The sequence below is a fragment of the Oryctolagus cuniculus genome, chromosome 4 (assembly GCF_964237555.1).
Source record: "Oryctolagus cuniculus chromosome 4, mOryCun1.1, whole genome shotgun sequence".
Classification (NCBI taxonomy): Eukaryota; Metazoa; Chordata; class Mammalia; order Lagomorpha; family Leporidae; genus Oryctolagus; species Oryctolagus cuniculus.
Window position 1 is genome coordinate 22,146 of NC_091435.1, and position 20,709 is coordinate 42,854.

General features: G+C 51.0%; 2 protein-coding genes and 1 long non-coding RNA gene across 5 annotated transcripts in view; 1 reads left to right on the top strand and 2 right to left on the bottom strand.

Annotated features, from left to right (window-relative positions):
- On the bottom strand, nucleotides 1-6,358 carry GTPBP6 (GTP binding protein 6 (putative)). The gene is made up of 10 exons (XM_002716856.5): nucleotides 5,972-6,358; nucleotides 4,131-4,268; nucleotides 3,466-3,536; nucleotides 3,257-3,387; nucleotides 2,911-2,981; nucleotides 1,717-1,875; nucleotides 1,358-1,566; nucleotides 809-957; nucleotides 514-666; nucleotides 1-314 (listed from the first exon to the last, which is right to left on the bottom strand). The coding sequence occupies exons 1-10, from the start codon at nucleotides 6,309-6,311 to the stop codon at nucleotides 191-193; spliced, it is 1,545 nt and encodes a 514-aa protein (XP_002716902.2). The 5' UTR covers nucleotides 6,312-6,358; the 3' UTR covers nucleotides 1-190.
- The window catches only part of LOC138849216 (uncharacterized), a 27,838-nt gene continuing 13,199 nt past the window's right edge, over nucleotides 6,071-20,709 (top strand). The window contains exons 1-3 of one of the 3 annotated variants that reach the window (XR_011387652.1): nucleotides 6,071-6,208; nucleotides 8,807-8,965; nucleotides 19,146-19,213. This is a non-coding gene — a long non-coding RNA (uncharacterized lncRNA). Of the gene's footprint in view, nucleotides 6,209-6,652; nucleotides 6,817-8,806; nucleotides 8,966-19,145; nucleotides 19,214-20,709 lie in introns of those variants that run through there. The other 2 variants (XR_011387651.1, XR_011387653.1) reach the window with 2 other exon arrangements.
- Nucleotides 11,845-12,977, bottom strand: LOC103345020 (putative gustatory receptor clone PTE01). The gene has a single exon (XM_017347221.3). The coding sequence runs from the start codon at nucleotides 12,876-12,878 to the stop codon at nucleotides 11,928-11,930; it is 951 nt and encodes a 316-aa protein (XP_017202710.3). The 5' UTR covers nucleotides 12,879-12,977; the 3' UTR covers nucleotides 11,845-11,927.

Here is a 20,709-nt window from a genome sequence, read left to right on the forward strand (position 1 = left end):
AAGAAGCCACAACTTTACCTTTAATAGCTCATCACAGACATATATGTAGTGGGGGTGCGCAGATCTGCAAGGTTAGCAGAGGTAGAGGGGTAGGACATAGAGGCCACCCGAGTGATGACCACATGCGCTCTGGCCCCATCCTCCCACCCCCACAGCAAGATATGTTCCAGAACGGCTGCACCTGGTGCCATCACTCTGGAAACAACTTCCGGAACCTGCGGTGTGCAGAGTCGCTGATGATCACGTCCACATCCGCTGCCTGTGCCCCTGGGACCACGTGCACCTGCTGCACGGTGGCTTCGCGGTGCAGCCAGCTGTGGATCCAAGCTCGTTTCACGGACCGCAGGGGAGGCCTTGGGGCCTGGTCCGTGGACGCAGGCACGCAGCCCCACAGCGCACTCCTTATCAGTCAGGGGGTGGCACTCACGGTACCCATGGATGCCAGGGACTGGGGTGAAGGAATGACCTCCCCACACACACCCCACCCTCCGTGCATCCTGCCTGGCTGCTCACCTGAGCTGGGCTCCCTGCAGTCCGACACGGAGTGTGACCATGTGTCTCCCCGTGGCTCGCAAAATGGCTGCTTCCAGTCCGGCCTTCAGCTCCTCCAGCCCATGCCCGAGGAGCGCAGACACAGCCACGGCACTGGGCCCTGAGGGGCTGTACCTGTAGATGGCCGGAGACCTCACTGGAACCTTGGGAACTGGCCCCGAGGATCTCCCCGCTCACCCTCCCACCCACGGGAGCCACAGACAGGTGGGTGCCATGAGGGGACAGTGGCCAGCCGCCTCTGGGGACGCATGCTCACCCCGGCACCAGGTCCACCTTGTTGTGCACCTCCAGCATGGAGTCCAGCAGTGAGCTCGGCAGGTGCAGGCCCTGCAGGGCTGACAGGACACTGGCTTTCTGCAGCTCCGTCTCAGGGTGGCTGACATCTCTCACATGCACAATGAGATCCTGTGGGGACATAGGGTCATGCAGCAGCTCTGTGGGGTCCTCTACCTGTCTGGGGATAGTTAGGCACTGCATACCTGTGAGACAAGTGGCATGGGACAGCAAGTGCCATGGAGTGGGCCCCAGCCATCTCTACAGAGCCAGGTGCAAGCAGGTGGGAGGTGCCACAGATACCTGGTGTGGGGCGGGACACACCTGGGGGCTGCAGGTGGCCTCTGTCCCCTCCTCCCTGGGTTCGCAGCCAGCCTGGGGTAGCCAGGGCATGGGCAAGGATCACCCCAGCACCACCCTGTGTCGCTGGTCTGTTCTAGGGTCCCCCCAACCTGGGGCCCAGCCCCTGCCCCCTCCCTGGGGTCCTCCTTCCCCTGGAGGGAGTTTATGTCTAGGGGTTGCCCCTACGCACGGAGTGGGCCACATCCTCCAGGGTGGCCGTGAAGGACTCGAGCAGACCATGGGGCAGCTGGGACAGGAAGCCCACGGTGTCCACGTAGAGCACGGGCAGGCGTGAGGGCAGCCACCCAGCGTGGACTGTGACATCCAGTGTGGCGAAGAGCCGGTCCTGCGGCTGCATGGCTTGGTCGCCCGTCAGGGCCTGGATCAGGGTGGTTTTGCCTGGGACGGGGTCACGGGTTAGACACACACACACACAAGGCACACATGCACACCTGCCTGCCTATCGCCAGTTCATCACTGAGCCTGTCACTCACCACAGTTGGTACAGCCCCGCCCACCCATCCATCACTGCGCCTGTCGCTCACTCACCGCAGTTCGTGTAGCCCACCACGGAGACCACGGGAAGCTCCCGCCGAGCCCGCTGCTGCCGCAGGAGCTGCCTCTTCCTTCGCAGCCGCTCCAGGGCCTTCCTGATCCCAGCCTCCTTCTCCCGAAGTTCTCGCTGCTGCACCTGCCGGGCTGACTCACCTGCAAGACCTGGGCAGTCAGTTGGGGCAGACCAGACCAGGCCAAGGCCAAGGCCACACCCCTGAAGCCCAAGGTGGGCCCAAGGGCCTATGTTCCCTGATGGCCAGGCACCTCTAGCCTGCTCTCCCCATGCAGCCGGCACAGGCCTGTGCTGTGAGAAATGGTGCTGCTTGGAGCAAGGTGGCCTGGCCTGCACGTGTCCACGTGTGAGGTCAGCAGGAGGTCCTTCTCTCACAGGAAGCAAGAGCTTGGGGGGCAGCCGGGACCCTGTCTGCAGTGGCATGAACATGGTCCACCAGACCATCCCTGTCCTGACGTCCAGGTCCTGGGGATGGGACCTTATTTGAATGGTGTCATAAAGCAAAGGACAATGGGGTGAGGCCAGGAGCCAGGAGCGCCATTCAGGTCTCCCAGGTGGGTGGCAGGTGCACAAGGACCTGAGCTATCACCTGCTGCTGCTTCCCAGGTGTGCATGAGCAGGGAGCTGGAGTCAGGTGTGGGGCCAGGACTTGAACCCAGGTGCTCTGACATGAGATGCGGGGGTCTTAACCATCAGGTGCCCACCGCTGAGTTCCTGTTGCTCTAGAGCCCCAGGGTGTAGCCATTGTGAGCCCCCCTTCCCGGAGAACAGCCACATGGCACCTGTGGGAGGTGATAGATCAGGAGGGCTCTGTGGTGGCTGGGTCCCTCCATTCACCTATTGTCAAAGTGAGCTCTGCCTCGGGTGCCCAACCCGCACTCTGCCTCCGCACCTGCCCTGCCTGCACCTGCATCATGCCTTGCCCGCAGGCACTGTGCCTCCCCCACACACTCCACGTGCTGTGGTGTGAAGCTGGGGCCAGAGGCTGAGTGGAGCCAGTGCTCTCTCAGACTTTCTCTGCTGCACACCCGACAGGTAAGCAAGCTGCTGCTTATATATTTACTAACCTGGTCCCACGTGTTACCCATGGGGTAACTGGCTTGTGTATCTGACACAGACCAACCTTACATAGGGGTCTTTTGGGGGGCAGCCGGCCCCTATGGTTTACTCCTTACCTGATCCCAGGATGTAGCGGGAGCCCCCTCTCTGGCGGTCCCATTGAGTGATGTCACTTTTCAGGCCTGACCTGGTATTGAAACAGGAAGTGACTTCGAGCCAGGCAGGTGGCTCCAGGTGAGGGTGCCCGGGGAGGGGACACTGGACACAGGGACCTTGCCCTGCACAGGTGTGGCCCCCTGCCAGGGCACGTGAACCCCACATGCAGGTGCCATTGTTCACCTGGGGGGAGGGGCTAGTTGCACTTGGTGGTGCACTGGACACCCCCAAACCAGCCCCCAACTGAAGCTGAGTGAGGTACAGAGCCCTCTGGATGAGCTGCTGAGGCCAATGCCCTCCCCGCACCTGAGCAGCGGGAGCTCCGCCAGCGCCACCTGAAGCCGGGCCTCTCGGGTGCGGGCATGGGCACGGAAAATGTGTAGCACAATGGTGAATCGGTCGAACACCTGGATGCCCCAGGCAGCTTCTAGCTCTTTCTGGAAAAGGAGAGAGGCCACAGGTGATTCTGGGCCTCCCCAGGCCAGATCAACATGCAGCTTTAGCACCTGGCTCACCTTGGTGGGAGCAGCCATCCGTTCCAGGTTCAGGAACACGCAGGTGATGTCGGCAGCGCCCCTGATTGTCTCTAACAGAAACCGCAAGTGGTCAGAGCATGACACTGCTAGGGACTGCCCCGTGGATGCCCCTGTGGGACACACCCGTGCGAGCCGCAGTCTCTGAATCCCTGACTGCCTGCTGTGGGGTCCAGCAGAGTCTACCTTCAGGGGTGTGTGAGACACACGCACACATACCTGCACATGCAGTGTGAACACAACTCCTGCTGTCCCCTGCCCCGCCCCCTGCCTCCCTCAGACCCCAGCCCTGTCCCTGCCACACCCCCAGCTGTCATCCCTGCCCCCAAGCTCCACCCTCAGCCTCCAGCAAGGTTGGGGAGGTCTCCAGCAGCTGAGGCGAGCAGGGGTCTCTGCAGAATCCTGCCTCGTGGCGCACTGAGTGAGAACTTGGGGGGATGGCTGCCAGGGAGTCACAGCAGGTGCAGCTTCCACCCCCACCCCCAGAGCTGAGCGCCCTTGGCAGAAACCTCAACCCCAGGCCCGCAGCAGGTGCAGCCCCCTCCCCAGCGAAGGGACCCTGTGCTGCTCCCTTGACCCAGGGGGTCCCTGACCTCTTGTTCTTGGGGGCAGGGGCAGGAGCGGAGTGGGGAAGGAGGCAGACTCACCTGTAAGGCGCTCCAAGTTCCCTCTGCCAAAGATGAGCTTCCGCTCAGGGGTCTTGGTGGGCACAACCAGGGTCAGCACCACGGACCAGCCATCCAGCGAGCGCACCAGTGCCACCGCCTCTGCCACCTGCCACTCAGCTGTGGGGGAGCACACAGCCGCTGTGGATTCACCTCCCCAGGGAAGGCCTGGGCCCCGGCTGCGCCTGCCCCGGGGTGACCTGGCCGGTGTCCATCTGCGAAAGGGTCCTCTGAGAAGGCAGCAACTGCAGTGCTGAGGCACGGCTTGGATGTGATGGTAGTGACAGCAGGAAGGGGGGACAGGAGGGGGCTGGGGTCATAGCGGGAAAGGGAACAGGGAACAAAGCAGCCACCTGTGGGTGGTGGAAGGGGCCTGGACTTGGGGGGAGGGCAGGGGTGGCATCCTATCTGCCTTGGGGAGCACATGTCTTTGGGGTGGCCCCACAGGGGTCCCCAGTCTTTTGTATTCAGGTCAGACCCTGGGAGGGTCCTTAAACCTCAAGCCTAGCTGTAAATTCCTGGCCACCCTGCCCCTCCCTGCAGGAGGTCCTCGCCCATTGCCCCTCCCCACTGGGTCCATGCCCCAGCTTCCACTTCCGCCCCAGACCCCCAGAGCGACCCCCTCCCCTAGGTGTGCACAGAAGTCCACGTGGGACCCCGCACTTCCACCCCTACAGGTCTCTGCAGGTGGCCAACACTCAAAACCTAGTCCTGAGGTGGTCATGGCTTGTGGGAGATGGACAGCAGCCAGGAAGGGCTGGCAGAATGGAGAGGCAGGGCCACGTGCCTGGGAGTACCCAGGAGGCCACAACGAGAGACCCCACTGTAGACCGGAAATGTCCGGGCAGAGCTGAGAGTGGGTTCGCAGTGGCCAGGGCTGAGGAGCGGCGCTGCCTGCTGATGGACAAGAACAGGGTCTCCCTTGGGGGGGGGGGGGGGGGAGGTGAGCGAGAATGTTCTGGAACCAGAGGGGGAGATAGGAGTTGCAAGATTCAAGGTTTTAAAATGTTCAATCCTAAAGGAAGAGCCCCCAAAGCCTGGCCTTTTGAGGGTCCTGGGACCACTGCCCCAAACTCCGGTGCATATGATCCTACTCCACACCTGGCTGGGTCCCTGTGGGCACCTGGCGTGCCAGGTGGGCAGCTCCAGGCAGGTGCAGGAGTCTGGTAGAGGCTTGCAAGTTAGGACATCCCCTGCCCCGGGCAAAATCTTGCTGGGCTCAGGATTCTTGTTTCTGGACGTGCAAACGCCAGAACGGGGTGAGGGGCAGCAGGCGGGGGGGCTGCTTTGTTGGGGGGGAGGAGGGGGCAGGCAAGGGGGCACAGGAGTCCCGGGATCGGATGCGCGAGAGGGCAGCTGCGGGTCGGGGGTTGGCTTAGGAGCGAAGTGGGTGGGGGAGGGGAGGCGGGTGCCTAAGCCGATTCAGAGCCGGGGAGTGTCAAGGGTTTCACAGGACTTCAGGGTTCCGGAGGCACCCCCGATAAGGAAGACCCTGGCCAGTGAGGGAAAGCACCACTCAGCAGGCTCCGGCAGTTACCTAGCACTTCCCTCCCTTCCCGAGGGCGCCGGAGGACCCTGGGCACTGCCCGCGTCGCGGGACTCCCAAACATTTGTTCGGTGCAGCGGAGGCCCCGCCCACCAGCGGTTCCCGCCCCTGTAGCCACACCCCTACGACAGGCGTCTCTGCCCCAATAAGCACCTCCCGAGGCCACACTCCCGTGTCCCCGCCCCAATGAGCGCCTCCCCGAGGCCCCGCCCCTGGGGCCCCGCCCCAATGAGCGCCCGTCACCAGAGGCCCCGCCCCTCGCGGCGGCCCCGGTCACCTCTAGTCAGCTGCGGCTTCCCCGCTCCCCACTTGACATCAGGGTGCACTAAGCACACGCGCTGGGTCCCTGAAGGCAACAGAGGGTCTCTCCTCAGCAGCTCTTCCTCCTCTTCCTCCGCACCTTCGGGATCCCCCTCGTCCTCTCCTGCGGGGCTTTTCGGGGCCTCTGTCCTCGGGCCCCATCTCTCGCTTCCTGGCCCCCCTGGACCCCATGGCCGGAAGGCGGCGAGCGCGCGTGAGTGGCGGGGCTGTGGCGGCGCGGCCCTAGGAGTAGGGAGGCCGCGGCACGCGCGGGACCGCGGGAGCAGCGGGCGGACGGCGGCCCGCAGGGCCCACATGCAGCGAGAGCGTGCTCGGCAAGGGGGGGCGGGGCCGCAGGCGACCACGTGCGTGACTGGGAGGGGCGGGGAGGCAGGCGGTGGCCCGCCTGACGTAAGGGGAGGAGCCCTCACGCCGCGAGCACGCGCAAAGCGAGGGGGCGGGACCTCAGGGCATTGTCACTCACTGCCTGGAGGGAGGCGGGGCCTCAGGCCGTGCTTCCCAGGAGGGGCGGAACCGAAGACCGCGCCTGCGCGTAACGAGGTGGGGGGGCGGGCCCTTTCTTACACGGGCTGTTCATTGGTCGGCCCGAGCCACGTGATTCTGACTGGCCGTCGCGAGCCGTGGGGACTGATTCCTTGGGTGGAGCTGGTCGCTGATGTGTGCCGTTTGCGGCCAGATCGCTGACCCTGGCCCGCGTCCCACCAGAGGTCCGGGGCTCCACAGCTTGATCCGAGCCCGGGTCAGAAGTGTCTGTGTGGCAAGGACGCGGTGCTCCCGCCCCCTCAGCTGACAGGACGCTGCGTGAGGGTCTCCGGGCAGGGTCTAAGGGGCGGGGTCGGAAGCGGGAGTGTCTTGGCCAGGGGCCTGCTTGGGGAAGCCGGAGGGTGCATTTGGTCCTGAACCCTGCCCTGAGCCCCCGGTCTTGCCCCCTCAGAGCGTGAGGCCCGGAAGGGGTCAGCCTTGGCCTGGAGGTCGGGGCTCCCGGCCCATCCTTACCAGCAACTGCTCCTGTCCCCCTCCCTACCCCCCTTCCCTGTCTCTGCTGGGGGAGACCGAGCTGGAAGCGAACCTCAGGTCGGAGGGGGTGAGGGCCGGGGTCGCCTCCGTCCCTGGCCTTGCCCCGAGTGCGTCAGTTCGTAGGGGGGAGTTCTGTGCTCCCAGATGCCAGGGGGACCTCCGTGTATCCACCCCCGCGTGGGCATCCCCTCCCCGGGGTGCATCTCTCCCCTCGACGCCCCTGCGCACATCTTCCCCTACCCCGTGTCTCCCCCCAGCCACCTTGGCGAGCAAGCTCGTGCTGGCCCAGCTGCAGCACCTGGAGAGGCAGTGGGGCCAGAGGCGGCCTCCTGCCCAGGCTGCGTGGTTTGGGGACGGACTAGTCCCGTTCCTGGCGCTGTGTCTGCGCGGCCCCGTCCTTCCCTGCCCCGCCCGGCCAGATCCCTGAACGCTGATGCATTTTAGCATCCCGGAGGGTCTTTTTTTTTTTTTTTTTTTTTTTTATTTTTTTGACAGGCAGAGTGGACAGTGAGAGAGAGAGAGACAGAGAGAAAGGTCTTCCTTTGCCGTTGGTTCACCCTCCAATGGCCGCCGCGGCCGGCGCGCTGCTGCCGGCGCACCGCGCTGATCCGATGGCAGGAGCCAGGAGCCAGGTGCTTTTCCTGGTCTCCCATGGGGTGCAGGGCCCAAGCACCTGGGCCATCCTCCACTGCACTCCCTGGCCACAGCAGAGGGCTGGCCTGGAAGAGGGGCAACCGGGACAGATTCCGGCGCCCCGACCGGGACTAGAACCCGGTGTGCCGGCGCCGCTAGGCGGAGGATTAGCCTAGTGAGCCGCGGCGCCGGCCCCGGAGGGTCTTGAATAGATCTTCGTGAAGAGTGGGACTAGGAAAGGGAGGCCGAGGGAGCGTGAGAAGTGTCACTGTGTTCTTGCATCTGGGTATTGAAATACATGACATCTGTATGCCTTAAATAAAATTTAAAAACAAAATAAATAGAAAAAAATAATAAGCGTGTTTGATTTACTCAATGTTAGGGTACTAGCATTTTTTTTAAAGATCCATCATTGACTTCATAATTAAGACTGAAAAAAAAAAAAACCGTAGCTAAAAGGTGTTCACGCAAAATCCGATTTGCCTTTCCATCCTCGTGAACCTGGCAAAGCTTTACCTGTCCCAGGCACTCTGTGGTCCACAGCCCTGATGGGAGCAGGCAGGTTGTGAGTGGCTGTTTTATTTTATTTTATTTTATTTTTATTTGACAGAGTTATAGACAGAGAGGGAGACAGAGAGAAAGGTCTTCCTTCCGTTGGTTCACTCCCCAAATGGCCGCTACGGCCGGAGCTACGCCAATCCGAAGACAGGAGCCAGGTGCTTCCTCCTGGTCTCCCATGTGGGTGCAGGGATCCAAGCACTTGGGCCATCCTCTACGGCCCTCCCAGGCCACAGCAGAGAGCTGGACTGGAAGAGGAGCAACCGGGACTAGAACCCGGTGCCCAGATGGGATGCTGGTGCCGCAGGCAGAGGATTAACCTAGCGAGCCACGGCGCCAGCCTGTGGCTGTTTTCATTTTAAAACTATTTTATTGGAGAGGTACAGAGACCAAGATGTTCCATCCACGGATTGGCTCTGCAAACCTGCAGCAGGCACCACTGGCCCAGGCTGAAGCCAGGAGCTCCATCCACGTCTCCCACAGTGCAGCAGGTGTACAAGGACCTGAGCCGTCCCCTGCCGCCTCCCAGGTATGCATGGGCAGGGAGCTTGTTTGCTGAGAGTTTGATTCTCTTGTGTTTTAGGACAAGATCTGCCCCTGCATTGGTGAGACACAGAGATGGAGGCTGTGAGCTGCAGTCAGGGTGATTGGCATCTGCCAATGGGATGCTGGAAAACTGCTGGAACCTGGCCTCACTAGGTACCAAGAGCACATTTTCTCGTGCAGCTGTTTGGAAAGCAAGGTTAGCAACCTGACTTTGTTCTACACGTACGTGGGCTGAGGCGGAAAGCACTGATGTGGCAGACAGCCGTGCTGACTGGTGGCAAACAGTTTCCAGGCTGCTGACTTCACCATGAAAATAAACAGCTGGATGTCACTGGCCTTGCCCTTTTCTTGTGACTGGCAGCTTATTAGTGTTAGAAGCTGGATGTAGACCCCAGGGGCTGCTCTGGGGCGTGGGAGGTTTGTGAGCTTTTGAGGATTTTATTGCTGCCAACACCCTTTACCCAGACTGCCAGCAACACACATGTGGTCAGGCCAGCTGAACTTTGACATGGTTGCCAGCATCACAAGCCATGGCTTAACCTGCTGTGCCATAATGCCGGCTCCTCCTGCTGTCTCCTAGTTTTCCAGCTCTGTGTATTATGTTTAGGGCTGTGGCTCATTTTAATTTCTGTGAAGGGTGTAGACTCATTTTCTTACTAATGGAGGCCCAATTGGTCCAGCACCATTTGTGGAAAAGACTGTCTTTTTTTTTTTCCAAGATTTATTGGGGCCAGCGCTGTGGCATAGTTGGTTAACACCCTGGCCTGAAGCGCCGGCATCCCATATGAGCGCCAGTTCGAGACCCGGCTGCTCCACTTCCTGTCCAGCTCTCTATTATGGCCCGGGAAAGTAGTAGAAGATGGGCCAAGTCCTTGGGCCCCTGCACCCACGTAGGAGACCGGGAAGAAGCTCCTGGCTCCTGGCTTCGGATTGGCATAGCTCCGGCCGCTGGCAACCAACTGGGGAGTGAACCATCAGATGGAAGACCTCTCTCTCTCTCTGCCTCTCCTCTCTCTGTGTAATTCTTTCAAATAAATAAATAAAATCTTTTTTTAAAATATTTTATTTATTTATTTGAGAGGCAGAGTTACAGAGGGAGAGAGAGGAAGAGAGAGAGGAGACTCTTCCATCTACTGGTTCATTCCCTAAATGGCTATATCAGCAGGGGCTGTGCCTATCCAAAGCCAGGAGCTAGGAGCTTCTTCCGGGTCTCCCACATGGGTGCAGGGCCCAAGCACTTGAGTCATCTTCTACTGCTTTCCCTGGTTGTTGCAAGTGTAGTAATGGCACCAAGGCTGTGTTGATTCCAATAAGGACTTTATTGTGCAATGGAGAAGTCACAGGTTCTAATTCACACAGCACACTGGGCAAAACCGACCACCTAAGGTTCCCACAGTACCTCCCGTGCTCCTCTTGACATGTCTTAGCCACAAGAGGGCGGATTCTCACAGCGTCTGCATGGGTGGTGCCTCTGGGCCAAAGGATGCAGGTCTGGAAAGGCGAGTAGAGTCTCGGCTTTGGGTGAGCAGGGCTTCGAAGTCTGTAGGGTGAGCTCGGCCTTGGCATCCGGCAGGCGCAGGCCTGGCTGGGAGAACTCGTGGGAAGGTCTGAGTGTGGCAGGTCAACCTGGAGCTTTTGCTCCAGGAGGGTCTGTTCAGGAAGTCTCTCAGGGCCTCTTCAGCCTGCAGGTTATATTCATTTTTGGTGGTCAGTGTATGGCCGAGGAGGCCCCAGGAGGGTGTATGTGGCCATGGGTGGTTCTTATCCAGTCCATGCAGATCTCCTGCAGCCACTGTAGCTCTTGCTTATTTCCTGTTAATGTTATGGTGGAGCTGTTTAATTTCTGCTCCTTACACAGGCCATAGCAGAGAGCTGGATTGGAAATGGAGCAGCCAGGACTTGAATTGACGCCTATACGGGATGCCGGCACTGCAGGCGGAGGCCTAACCTATGCCACAGCATCCCGTATAGGCTCAGTTTGAGTCCAGGTTGCTCCATTTCTGATACAGCTCCCTGCTAATGCACCTAGAAAATCAGTGGAAGATGGCCCAAGTGCCCAGCCCCTGCACCCACATAGTAGACCCAGAAGAAGCTCCTGGCGCCTGGCTTCAGCCTGGGTCAGCATAGACCATGGCAGTCATTTGGGGAGTAAACCAGCAGATGGAAAATCTCTCTCTCTCTCTCTCTCTCTCTCTGCCTTTCAAATAAGTAAATAAATCTCTATGAAAGCAAATGGAAACATTGAAGATGAATAATACATTAGTTGAGTTGGAATATTCCATATAGTGTTCAACAGTAGACTCTATTCAAGAAGGAAGAACCAGTCAATGTCAGTAGAACTCATCTGAAACTACCCAATCAAAGGAAGAAAAGAAACGAGTGAAGAGCAGAGCACCAAAAGACTTATGGGATACCCTAAGCAGACCAGTGGAGTAATTTTGGGAGTTCCACAACCAGAAAAGAGAGGGGGGCCAGAGAGCCGGTTTGAAGCAATAATGACTGAAATGGAAACTTCCAAATTTAAAGGAAGTGGAAATACATGTTCAAGAGGCTGCATGATTTCCAATGAGAATAAATCCAAAGAGACTACACCAAGACAAATAGAATTGTTAAAAGTGACACAGAGAGAATCATGAAAGCAGCAAGGGAAAAGTGTCATCACATACAGTGAAGCTGCTGAAACAGCTTCAACAGATTGTTCAGCATAAACCAAGGTGCCTTGAAAATTCATGCTCAAGTCATGCACCAGATCATGAAATTGGAATCTCTGGTGGTGACACCCAGGTCTCAACATTTTGAAGCTCTACAGGTGGTTCTATAAAGAGGAACAGTGATTGTAGTGATCCTCATACAAAACTGCACAAATAAGTTAGATGATAAATGTGTCTGAGAAGTATTTATGAACCATGGTGAAGATGTGAACTTGAAGGTCACAAAAAGAGAGCTGTTCATCTCTCCAGGATACCTAGGTGATCAACAATGAACTACAGAGAGCTCCATAGCCCAAGAGGGTTCATGCATGTGAAGGATGCACAAAAGACCTGTAATTCTCCATCTTAAATAAAGAGCAGAAGAAGCAATAGTTAGATATAAAATGTAGAGAACAAAAGCCAGAGAGCCTCAAACATGTTGTAATGACAGAGGTGAGATTTTCAGGTCTAGATGCTCACTTTCACTGCCTTTTCCAACCTACATTCCAGATGGTGGCACAGGGACTGAGATGAGACTGTTTTGCTGAGGAGCCTCCACATGGCCCTCTTGATATCTTTGTTCCTCAGGCTGTAGATGAAGGGGTTGAGCATGGGGGTGACCACAGTGTACACCACTGAGGCCACTGCACACTTCCTGGGAGAAAGTGAAACAGCTGAACTCAGATACACCCCAAGACCTGTTCCATAAAATAAGCAAACCACAGACAGGTGAGCGCCACAGGTGGAGAAGGCTTTATACCTCCCACCTTGCGATGGGACTCTCAGAATGGAGGAAACAATTTTATAGTAAGAGAAGAGGATCCCTAAGATAGGAAGGAAACCAGAGATGGCTCCAACAATATACATGATCATGTTATTGATGAAGGTGTCGGAACAGGCAAGGCTGAGGAGCTGAGAAGGATCGCAGAAGAAATGAGAGATTTCTACATTCTTGAAGTAGGTAAGTTGTAACACCATTGAATTGTGAAGCTGAGAGACTGAAACGCTGATGAGAAATGAAATGAAAACCAACAAGCCACAAAGACGTGGGCTCATCATGACCTTGTAGTGCAGGGGATGACAGATGGCAACAAACCTGTCATAGGCCATTGTGGTCAGAAGCAGACTATCCAGACATCCAAAAAGCATAAAAAAGGACATCTGAGTGAGGCAGCCCACAGTGGAGATGGATCTGCTGTGAGTGTGGATGTCCATTATCATCTTGGGGACTGTAGTTGAGGTGAAACTGATGTCAGCCAAGGACAGGTTGCAGAGGAAGAAGTACATGGGGGTGTGCAGGTGGGAGTCAGAGCTGACAGCCAGGTTGATGAGCAGGTTCCCAAGCACTGTGACCAGGTACATGGACAGGAACAGCCCAAACAGGAGGGGCTGCAGGTCTGGATCCTCAGAGAGACCCATAAGGAGAAATTCCAAGACACAGGTTGAATTTTGTGGTTCTATGTCACTTGGACATCTTTTGAAGAAAGAAAAGAAACAGAAAAAACGAAATAAGAAAATCAGCACCCAGCATGGTATATTTTAGATTAAAGCTATTCACAAGTAAAGATTTTATATCTGAGATCCATACTCCTTCAGCAATATTTCTCAGTTGTAACAACCCTATCTTCATAGAATTATTTCATCATTGATTTATTGACTATATCCACCCACTTTAGAGACACTCAACTAAAGAACGTTAGAACAACATTGGTGATAAGTTCATTATTGCAGTGAAATGTGTAAGATGAAATATAGAATACAGATATCATTGCCTCTTTAGAAGTCAACCTAGTTAGAGGAAAATTAAAAGCAGCAATACTTTACTCAAGAATTGTGCAATACATTTCGATGATATAAACTATTGATAAACTCCATTGATTTCTAGAGGTACATTATCTGGACTCTAAATTAAAGGCAAATATTCATAATCAGAGAGCTTTTTATGTACCAAACATTTCCATGTATTTTCATCTTTTTGTTTTTTGTTTTCTGACTTTGCTCCTTTATGGAAATAAGCACATACTCCAAAATGTGGGTTGTCTTTGTCCTAACTCCTAACTATGGCCTGGTGGGTTTTAAATTTTGATAAATATTATGCTTTGACCAAATGACAAAATCATACACCATCACTGTAAACAGTACCTAGCATTTAAGAATTATTTTCTCAAAATGTCAATTTCACTGATATCCATTACTTTTTTCATATTTGACATTTTAAGATTTAATTATTTTTATAGCCTTTATCTATATTCTTGAGGAACAGTGGTTTTTCTACTTACTACTTATTGAATTATTTATTTAATGGAGGGTTAATCTTGTGATTATAAAGTACATTGAGGGGCCAGCGCTGTGGCATAGCGGGTAAAGCCGCCACCTGTAGTGCCAGCATCCTATATGGCACCGGTTCAAGTCCCAGCTGCTCCACTTCTGATCTAGCTTTCTGCTATGGCCTGGGAAAGCAGTAGAAAATGGCCCAAGTCCTTGGAACCCTGAAACCATGTGGGAGACCCAGAAGAAGTTCCTGGCTCCTGGCTTCAGATTGGTGCAGCTCTGGCCATTGCAGCCAATTAGGGAGTGAACCAGCAGACAGAAGACCTCTCTCTCTCTCTTTCTCTCTCTCTCTCTCTACCTCTCCTTCTCTATGTAACTCTGACTTTTAAATAAATAAATAAATAAATAATTTTTAAAAAGTACACTGGAAGTATTTCATGCAAAAAGTAAAAAAAAAAAAAAAGGAAAGAAGGAGTGTGGGCAGGAGTAAGGGGAGAAGGGAGGGTAGGGTGGGAAGTATCATTATGCTCTAAAAAATGTTCAGGATTTATGGGATACTACCAAATGATCCACCAATGGGTATTAGGAGTTCCTGAAGGCATGGAAAGAGACAATGGATTAGAAGGCCTATTCAGTGAAATAATTACAGAAAACTTCCCTAGTTTGTGGAAAGAAAGGGATGTTCAAGGACAGGAAGCACATAGAACTCCTAATAGACATGACCAGAAATGATCCTCACCACGACACATTGTAGTCAAACTCTCTACAGTAAAACATAAGGAAAAGATTCTAAAATATACACAAGAGAAACACCAGGTAACTTTCAGAGGATCTCCAATTAGATTCACAGCTGACTTCTCATCAGAAACCCTACACACTAGGAGAGAATGGTGAGATATAGCCCAAATTCTTTTTTTTTTTTTTTTTTTTTTTTTTTTTTTGGACAGGCAGAGTGGACAGTGAGAGAGACAGAGAGAAAGGTCTTCCTTTTTTCTTGGTTCACCCTGCAATGGCCGCTGTGGCCAGCACACTGTGGCCGGCGCACCATGCTGATCCAAAGCCAGGAGCCAGGTGCTTCTCCTGGTCTCCCATGCGGGTACAGGGCCCAAGCACTTGGGCCATCCTCTACTGCACTCCCAGGCCACAGCAGAGAGCTGGACTGGAAGAGGAGCAACCAGGACAGAATCCCGCACCCCAGCTGGAACCTGAGGTGCCAATGCTGCAGGTGGAGGATTAGCCTATTGAGCCGTGGTGCCAGCCAGCCCATATCTTAAGAGAAACAAACCGTCAACCCAGAATACTGTACCCTGCAAAGCTCTCATTTATGAATGAAGGTGAAATAAAGAGCTTCCATAACAAACAGAAATTGAAAGAATTTGTCACCACCCATCCAGCTCTACAATTTGCTTAAGGATGTGCTGCACACAGAAACATGGTCATGGTTATAAAAGATCCAAATGAATAAAATCAGAGTTGAAAAAGCAAACGTTACAGTGGGTACCACAGAAATGAAAAGAATCATCAGGAATTACTACAAACAGCTGTTTGCCAACAAATTGGATAATCTAGAAAATATGGATAAATTCCTGGATACATACAGTCTACCAAAATTGAGTCATGAAGACATAGGAAACCTAAAAAGACCAATAACCAAGATGGAGATTGAATCAGTAGTAAAGACCGTCCAAAGAAGCCCAGGACCAGATGGCTTCATTGCTGAATTCTGCCAAACTTTTAAAGAAGAGCTAATTCCATTTCTTCTCAAGTTATTCAAAAACAATTGAAAGGGAAGGAATCTTCCCAAACTCTTTCTATGAAGCCAGCATCACCTTAATTCCATAAACAAGAAAAAGATAAGTATAGACCAAAATCACTGATGATTGTATATTTAAAATCCTCCACCAAAAAATAGCTAATTGAATCCAACAACACATCAGAAAGATCACTCACCTGAACCAAGTGGGACTTATCCCTGGTATGCAAAATGGTTCAGCATTGACAAATCAATGTGATATATCACATTAAAAAACTGAAGAATAAAAACCATATGATTATCTCAATAGAAGCAGAAAAAGCATTTGATCAGATACAACCTTCTTTCATGATGAAAACCCTAAGCAAATTGGATATGGAAGGAACATTCCTCAACACAATCAAGGTAATATATGAGAAACCCACTTCCAGCATCCTATTGAATGGGGAAGAGTTGGAAGCATTTCCACTAAGATCTAAAACCAGAGAAGGATGCCTACTCTCACCACTGCTGTTCAATATTGTCCTGGAAGTTTTAGCCAGAGCCACTAGGCAAGAAAAAGAAATCAAATGGGTACAAATTGGGAAGAAGGAAGTCAAACTATCTCTATTTGCAGATGACATGGTTCTGTATCTAGGGGATCCAAAAGACTCCACTAACAGACTATTGGAACTACAAAAGACTTTGGTAAAGTGGCAGGATATAAAATTAGCACACAAAATCAATAGCTTTTGTATACACAGACAATGCCATGGTTGAGAAAGAACTTACAGCATCAGTACCATTCACAATAGCAACAAAAATTAAATAACTTGGAATAAATTTAACGAAGGAGGTCAAAGATCTCTGTGATGAAAATTACAAAACATAAAGAAATAGAAGAATACACAAAAAGTTAAAAAAAATCTCCCATGGTCATGGATTGGAAGAATTTATATCATCAAAATGTCCATACTACTGAAAGCAATTACAGATTCAATATGATCTCCATCAAAACACCAATGACATTCTTCTCAGATAAAGAAAAAAACAATGCTAAAATTCATATGGAAACAAAAGAGACCCTGAATAGCTAAACAATCTTATGCAACAGAAACAAAGCTGGAGTCATCACACTACTAGATTTCAAGGTATACTACAAAGCAACTATAATTAAAACAGCCTGGTACTGGCATAAAAATAGACATGTAGATCAATGGAACTGAATAGAAACTCCAGAAATAAAACCATACATCTACAACCAATTCATCTTTGACAAGGGAGCTAAAATCAATCCCTGGAGCAAGGACAGTCTCTTCAACAAATGGTGCAGGAAAAAGTGAGTCTCTAAGCGCAGAAGCATGAAACAAGACTCCTACCTTACACCTTACACAAGAATCAACTCAAAATGGATCAAGGATCTAAACGCATGACCTAATATCATCAAATTACTAGAGGAGAACACTCATGGAACTCTGCAAGACACTGGCTAGGCAAAGTTCATGGAAAAGACCCCAGAAGCACAGGCAATCAAAGCCAAAAGAGACAAATGGGATTACATCAAGCTGAGAAACTTCTGCACTGCAAAGAAAACACTCAGCAAAGAGAAGAGGTAGCTGACAAAATGGGAGGAAATATTTGCAAACTATGCAACTGATAAAGGATTAATATCTAAAATCTATAAAAAGCTCAAGAAACTCAACCACCAACAACAAAACAAACAAGCCAGTTAAGAAATTGACTTAAACATTTTTCAAGAGAAGAAATCCAAATACACAACAGACACATGAAAAAATGATCAGGATCACTAGCCATCAGGGAAATGCAAATGAAAACCACAATGAGGTTTTACCTCACCCCAGTTAGAATGGCTCTCATACAGAAATCAACAACCAATAAATGCTGGTGAGGATGAAGGGAAAAGGGTACCATAATCCACTGTTGATGGGAATGTAAACCTGTATGTCTGTGTATCTATCTTCCAAATGCATCCACCATCAGGAATTTGGTGAGTGCATTTTATCTCAATAATTCTATAAGGTTAGTATTGATTTATGCATCTATAAAGAATTTTTTGAGGGGGTTGGCTCTGTGGCATAGTATATTAAGTCTCTGTGGTGCTGGCATCCTATGTGGGTGGTGGTTTGATTCCCGGCTGCTCCACTTTCAATCCAGCTCTCTGCTAATGCACCTGGGAAAGCAGCAGAAGATAGCCCAAGTGCTTGGGTCCCTGCACTCATGTGGGAGGGCCAGGGAGGTTCCTGGCTCCTGGTGGCCATTAGGGAGTGAATCAGTGAATAAAAGATCTCTCTCTAACTCTGCCTCTTAAATAGATAAATACATCTTAAAAGAAGAATGTTTTGAAAACTATGTAACTAGTATAGTATGCACACAGCATCTAACACATCTGTGTTTTCTGCAACACTGCATTTAAGTTTTTCTGTGAAGTATATACATTTAGATATAAACTTTAATGTATAATATCATATTACCTGAGGATTGCACTTCATTTTATATGCCAATTCCTTACTATGGCAGTCCTCTGAAAATTTCTGTTCCTCTTTCTCTTACCACAGTGGAGAGAATTTCTATATACACGCTCAGAGGATAGCAGTTTGAGTTCTAAAAACAAGTGCATGTTCAATTTTACTTTCTACTGTCAGCAATTATTTTACCAATGGGGGAAAAAAACAGTTGCTATCACCACATTCTCTTGTTAAGGTACAGAGTCAGAAATAGTCTTGAAGTCTGCTTAATAATTATTGCATTGTAGCACCATATAAAACTTTCTCATCTTGCACAGGGAATAATATTTGTAGATCTCAGATTTGCACATGGTAAAATGCATTATTCTTCACAGAAAACTGTATAAGCCATGATACTCATGCCATAAATACCCCTGTATATCTTTGGTTGATGCCCCTACTTTCTGGATGAACTCACTGAATCCCAAGAGAAATAATCAGTGATTCTTCCTTGAACTGTACTCAAGCAGAGTTTGCACAGAAAACACCCACTCAGCTCTAGCGGAGGGTCAGAGCCTGAGGGGAGTCAACAGACCAAGGTCTGAGCCTCACCTCTTTCCCTGAATGTGTAGATCATGTAACCTCTCTGTGCTAGCTTTCCTTCTCTGGAAGTTGGGGGAGAAAAACAGCCATCTTTAAAGGTGTATAGTACCTAAAAGTGGAACTTAATAAATGTTTGGCCATTGCACTATAATCAGGATTCGAATCATGGGTTGGGTGTTTGGTGTTAAGATGTCACTTGGGACATTTGAATCCCATATTGGAGTGCTTGGGTTCGAGTCTCAGCTCCACTTCAATTCCAGAGTCACTGCCACCCAAACGAGATGTGGACTGAGTTCCCATCTCCTGGCTTTGGCTGGCCTAGCCCTGGTTGTTGCAGGAATTTGGGGAAACAACCAGCAAATGGGAATTCTCACTCTCTCTTGCACGTGCCCTCTCTCTCTTTTGAAAAGAAAATAATTTGAACTATTATTGGAATTTATTCCAGGTTTATTAATGAAACACAATTCTATAATGATTTTAATGCTCTTCTGATTATATGAAGGATTTCAAAAAGTGCATGGAAAATATATTCTGGAAAAACTGCATAAGTTCAAATATTTAAATTTATTTGAAAGGCACACACACAGATCTTCCATCCCCTGGTTTCTTCCTCAGATGGCTGTGAGAGCCAGGTCTGGGCCAAGTCAAAGCCAAGAGTGAGGAACTCCATCCAGGTCTTCCACGTGAGTACTTGGGTCACCATCTGCTGCCTTCCAAGGCACATTAGCAGAAAGCTGGATAGGAAGTAGAGTAGCTGGCACTCCAACATGGGACACCAGCATTGAAGCAGTAGCATAACACATGGCATCACAACACCAGCCCAGATTTAAAAATGTTTTGCACCAGAACAAACTTACCTTTCTAAAAAAAAGATGTATTTATTTATTTGAAATTCAGTTATACAGAGAGAGAAGGAGAGGCAGAGAGAGAGAGAGAGAAAGAGAAGTCTTCTATCCGATGGTTCACTTCCCAAGTGGCTGCAAAGGCCAAAGCTGCACTGATCTGAAGCCAGGAGCCTGGAGCTTCTTCCAGGTCTCCCACTCGGGTACAAGGGCCCAATGACTTGTGCCATCTTCTACTGCTTTCCCAGGCCATAGCAGAGAGCTGGATCAGAAGTGGAGCAGCCGGAACTCGAACTGGCGCTCATATGGGATTCCAGCACTGCAGGCAGTGGCTTTACCCACTATGCCACAGTGCCAGCCCCCTCTGTGAGCTTTTTAAAGTACCCTCATACAGCAGAGAAAACCAGTCTCTCATTTCAGGGCAATAGAGCATAGTACAGCTTGAAATACTAAAATGTATCTCAGCCCATATAATAAGACTTATCTGCCCTTCTCTTTTGGCTTCATTTTATTCAGATTAACAAAAACTTCTGTAACAGTTTTTAAATGACTGAATGGTATTGAGGCTTGGTATGGAAAATAATAGGATCCATAGAAAGCTTGTGAAATACACAGAGAAGGGCTTTTGTCTTATCTTTTGTCCTAAGGACATCCTCAAAATATGAAAGCACAGACAGGAAAGTTCTGCAGTGTGTAAACCATATTGACTATACCCTATTTTCTTGAAAACTCAATATTTAAAAGAGATTTTCATTTTTGTTGGAAACTCCATGCCAGAGGTACCACAGGCAATCAGAAATAAATAAAATTTGGTAATTTCTCTCCAAGTACTCAGTACTTGTATAGGGAGAAAAATAACATTTTTGCAGGGATGTGTTGAAAACCATTTCTTCAGATCCAAGATATTTATTTTTTAAAGATTTATTTTATTTATTTGAAAGTCAGAGTTACACAGAGAGAAGGAGAGGCAGAGAGAGAGAGAAAGAGAGGTCTTCCATCCGATGGTTCACTCCCAAGTGGCCACAAAGGCCGGAGCTACACTGATATGAAGCCAGGAGCCAGGAGCTTCTTCCAGGTCTCCCACTCGGGTCCAAGGGCCCAACGACGTGTGCCATCTTCTACTGATTTCCCAGGCCATAACAGAGAGCTAGATTGGAAGTGGAGCACCAGGACTAGAACTGGCACCCATATGGGATTCCGGCACTGCAGGCAGTGGCTTTACCCACTAAGCCACAGTGCCAACCCCCAGATCCTAGATATTTAAACTGAATGTTATAAAGATTAGTGTTATCACTAATAACAATAGTGGCACAGCAGGTTAAGCCACCAGTTGGCAT

Excerpts from the sequence above, each read along its gene's own strand:
- GTPBP6 (XM_002716856.5), bottom strand. The coding sequence starts at position 6,311 with ATGTGGGCCCTGCGGGCCGCCGTCCGCCCGCTGCTCCCGCGGTCCCGC. Across the intron at positions 4,269-5,971 it reads GAAGCCGCAGCTGACTAGAG|CTGAGTGGCAGGTGGCAGAG; the intron begins GTGACCGGGGCC and ends GCTCCCCCACAG. Across the intron at positions 2,982-3,256 it reads GCGGAGCTCCCGCTGCTCAG|GTCAGGCCTGAAAAGTGACA; the intron begins GTGCGGGGAGGG and ends TTTCAATACCAG.
- LOC103345020 (XM_017347221.3), bottom strand. The coding sequence starts at position 12,878 with ATGGGTCTCTCTGAGGATCCAGACCTGCAGCCCCTCCTGTTTGGGCTG.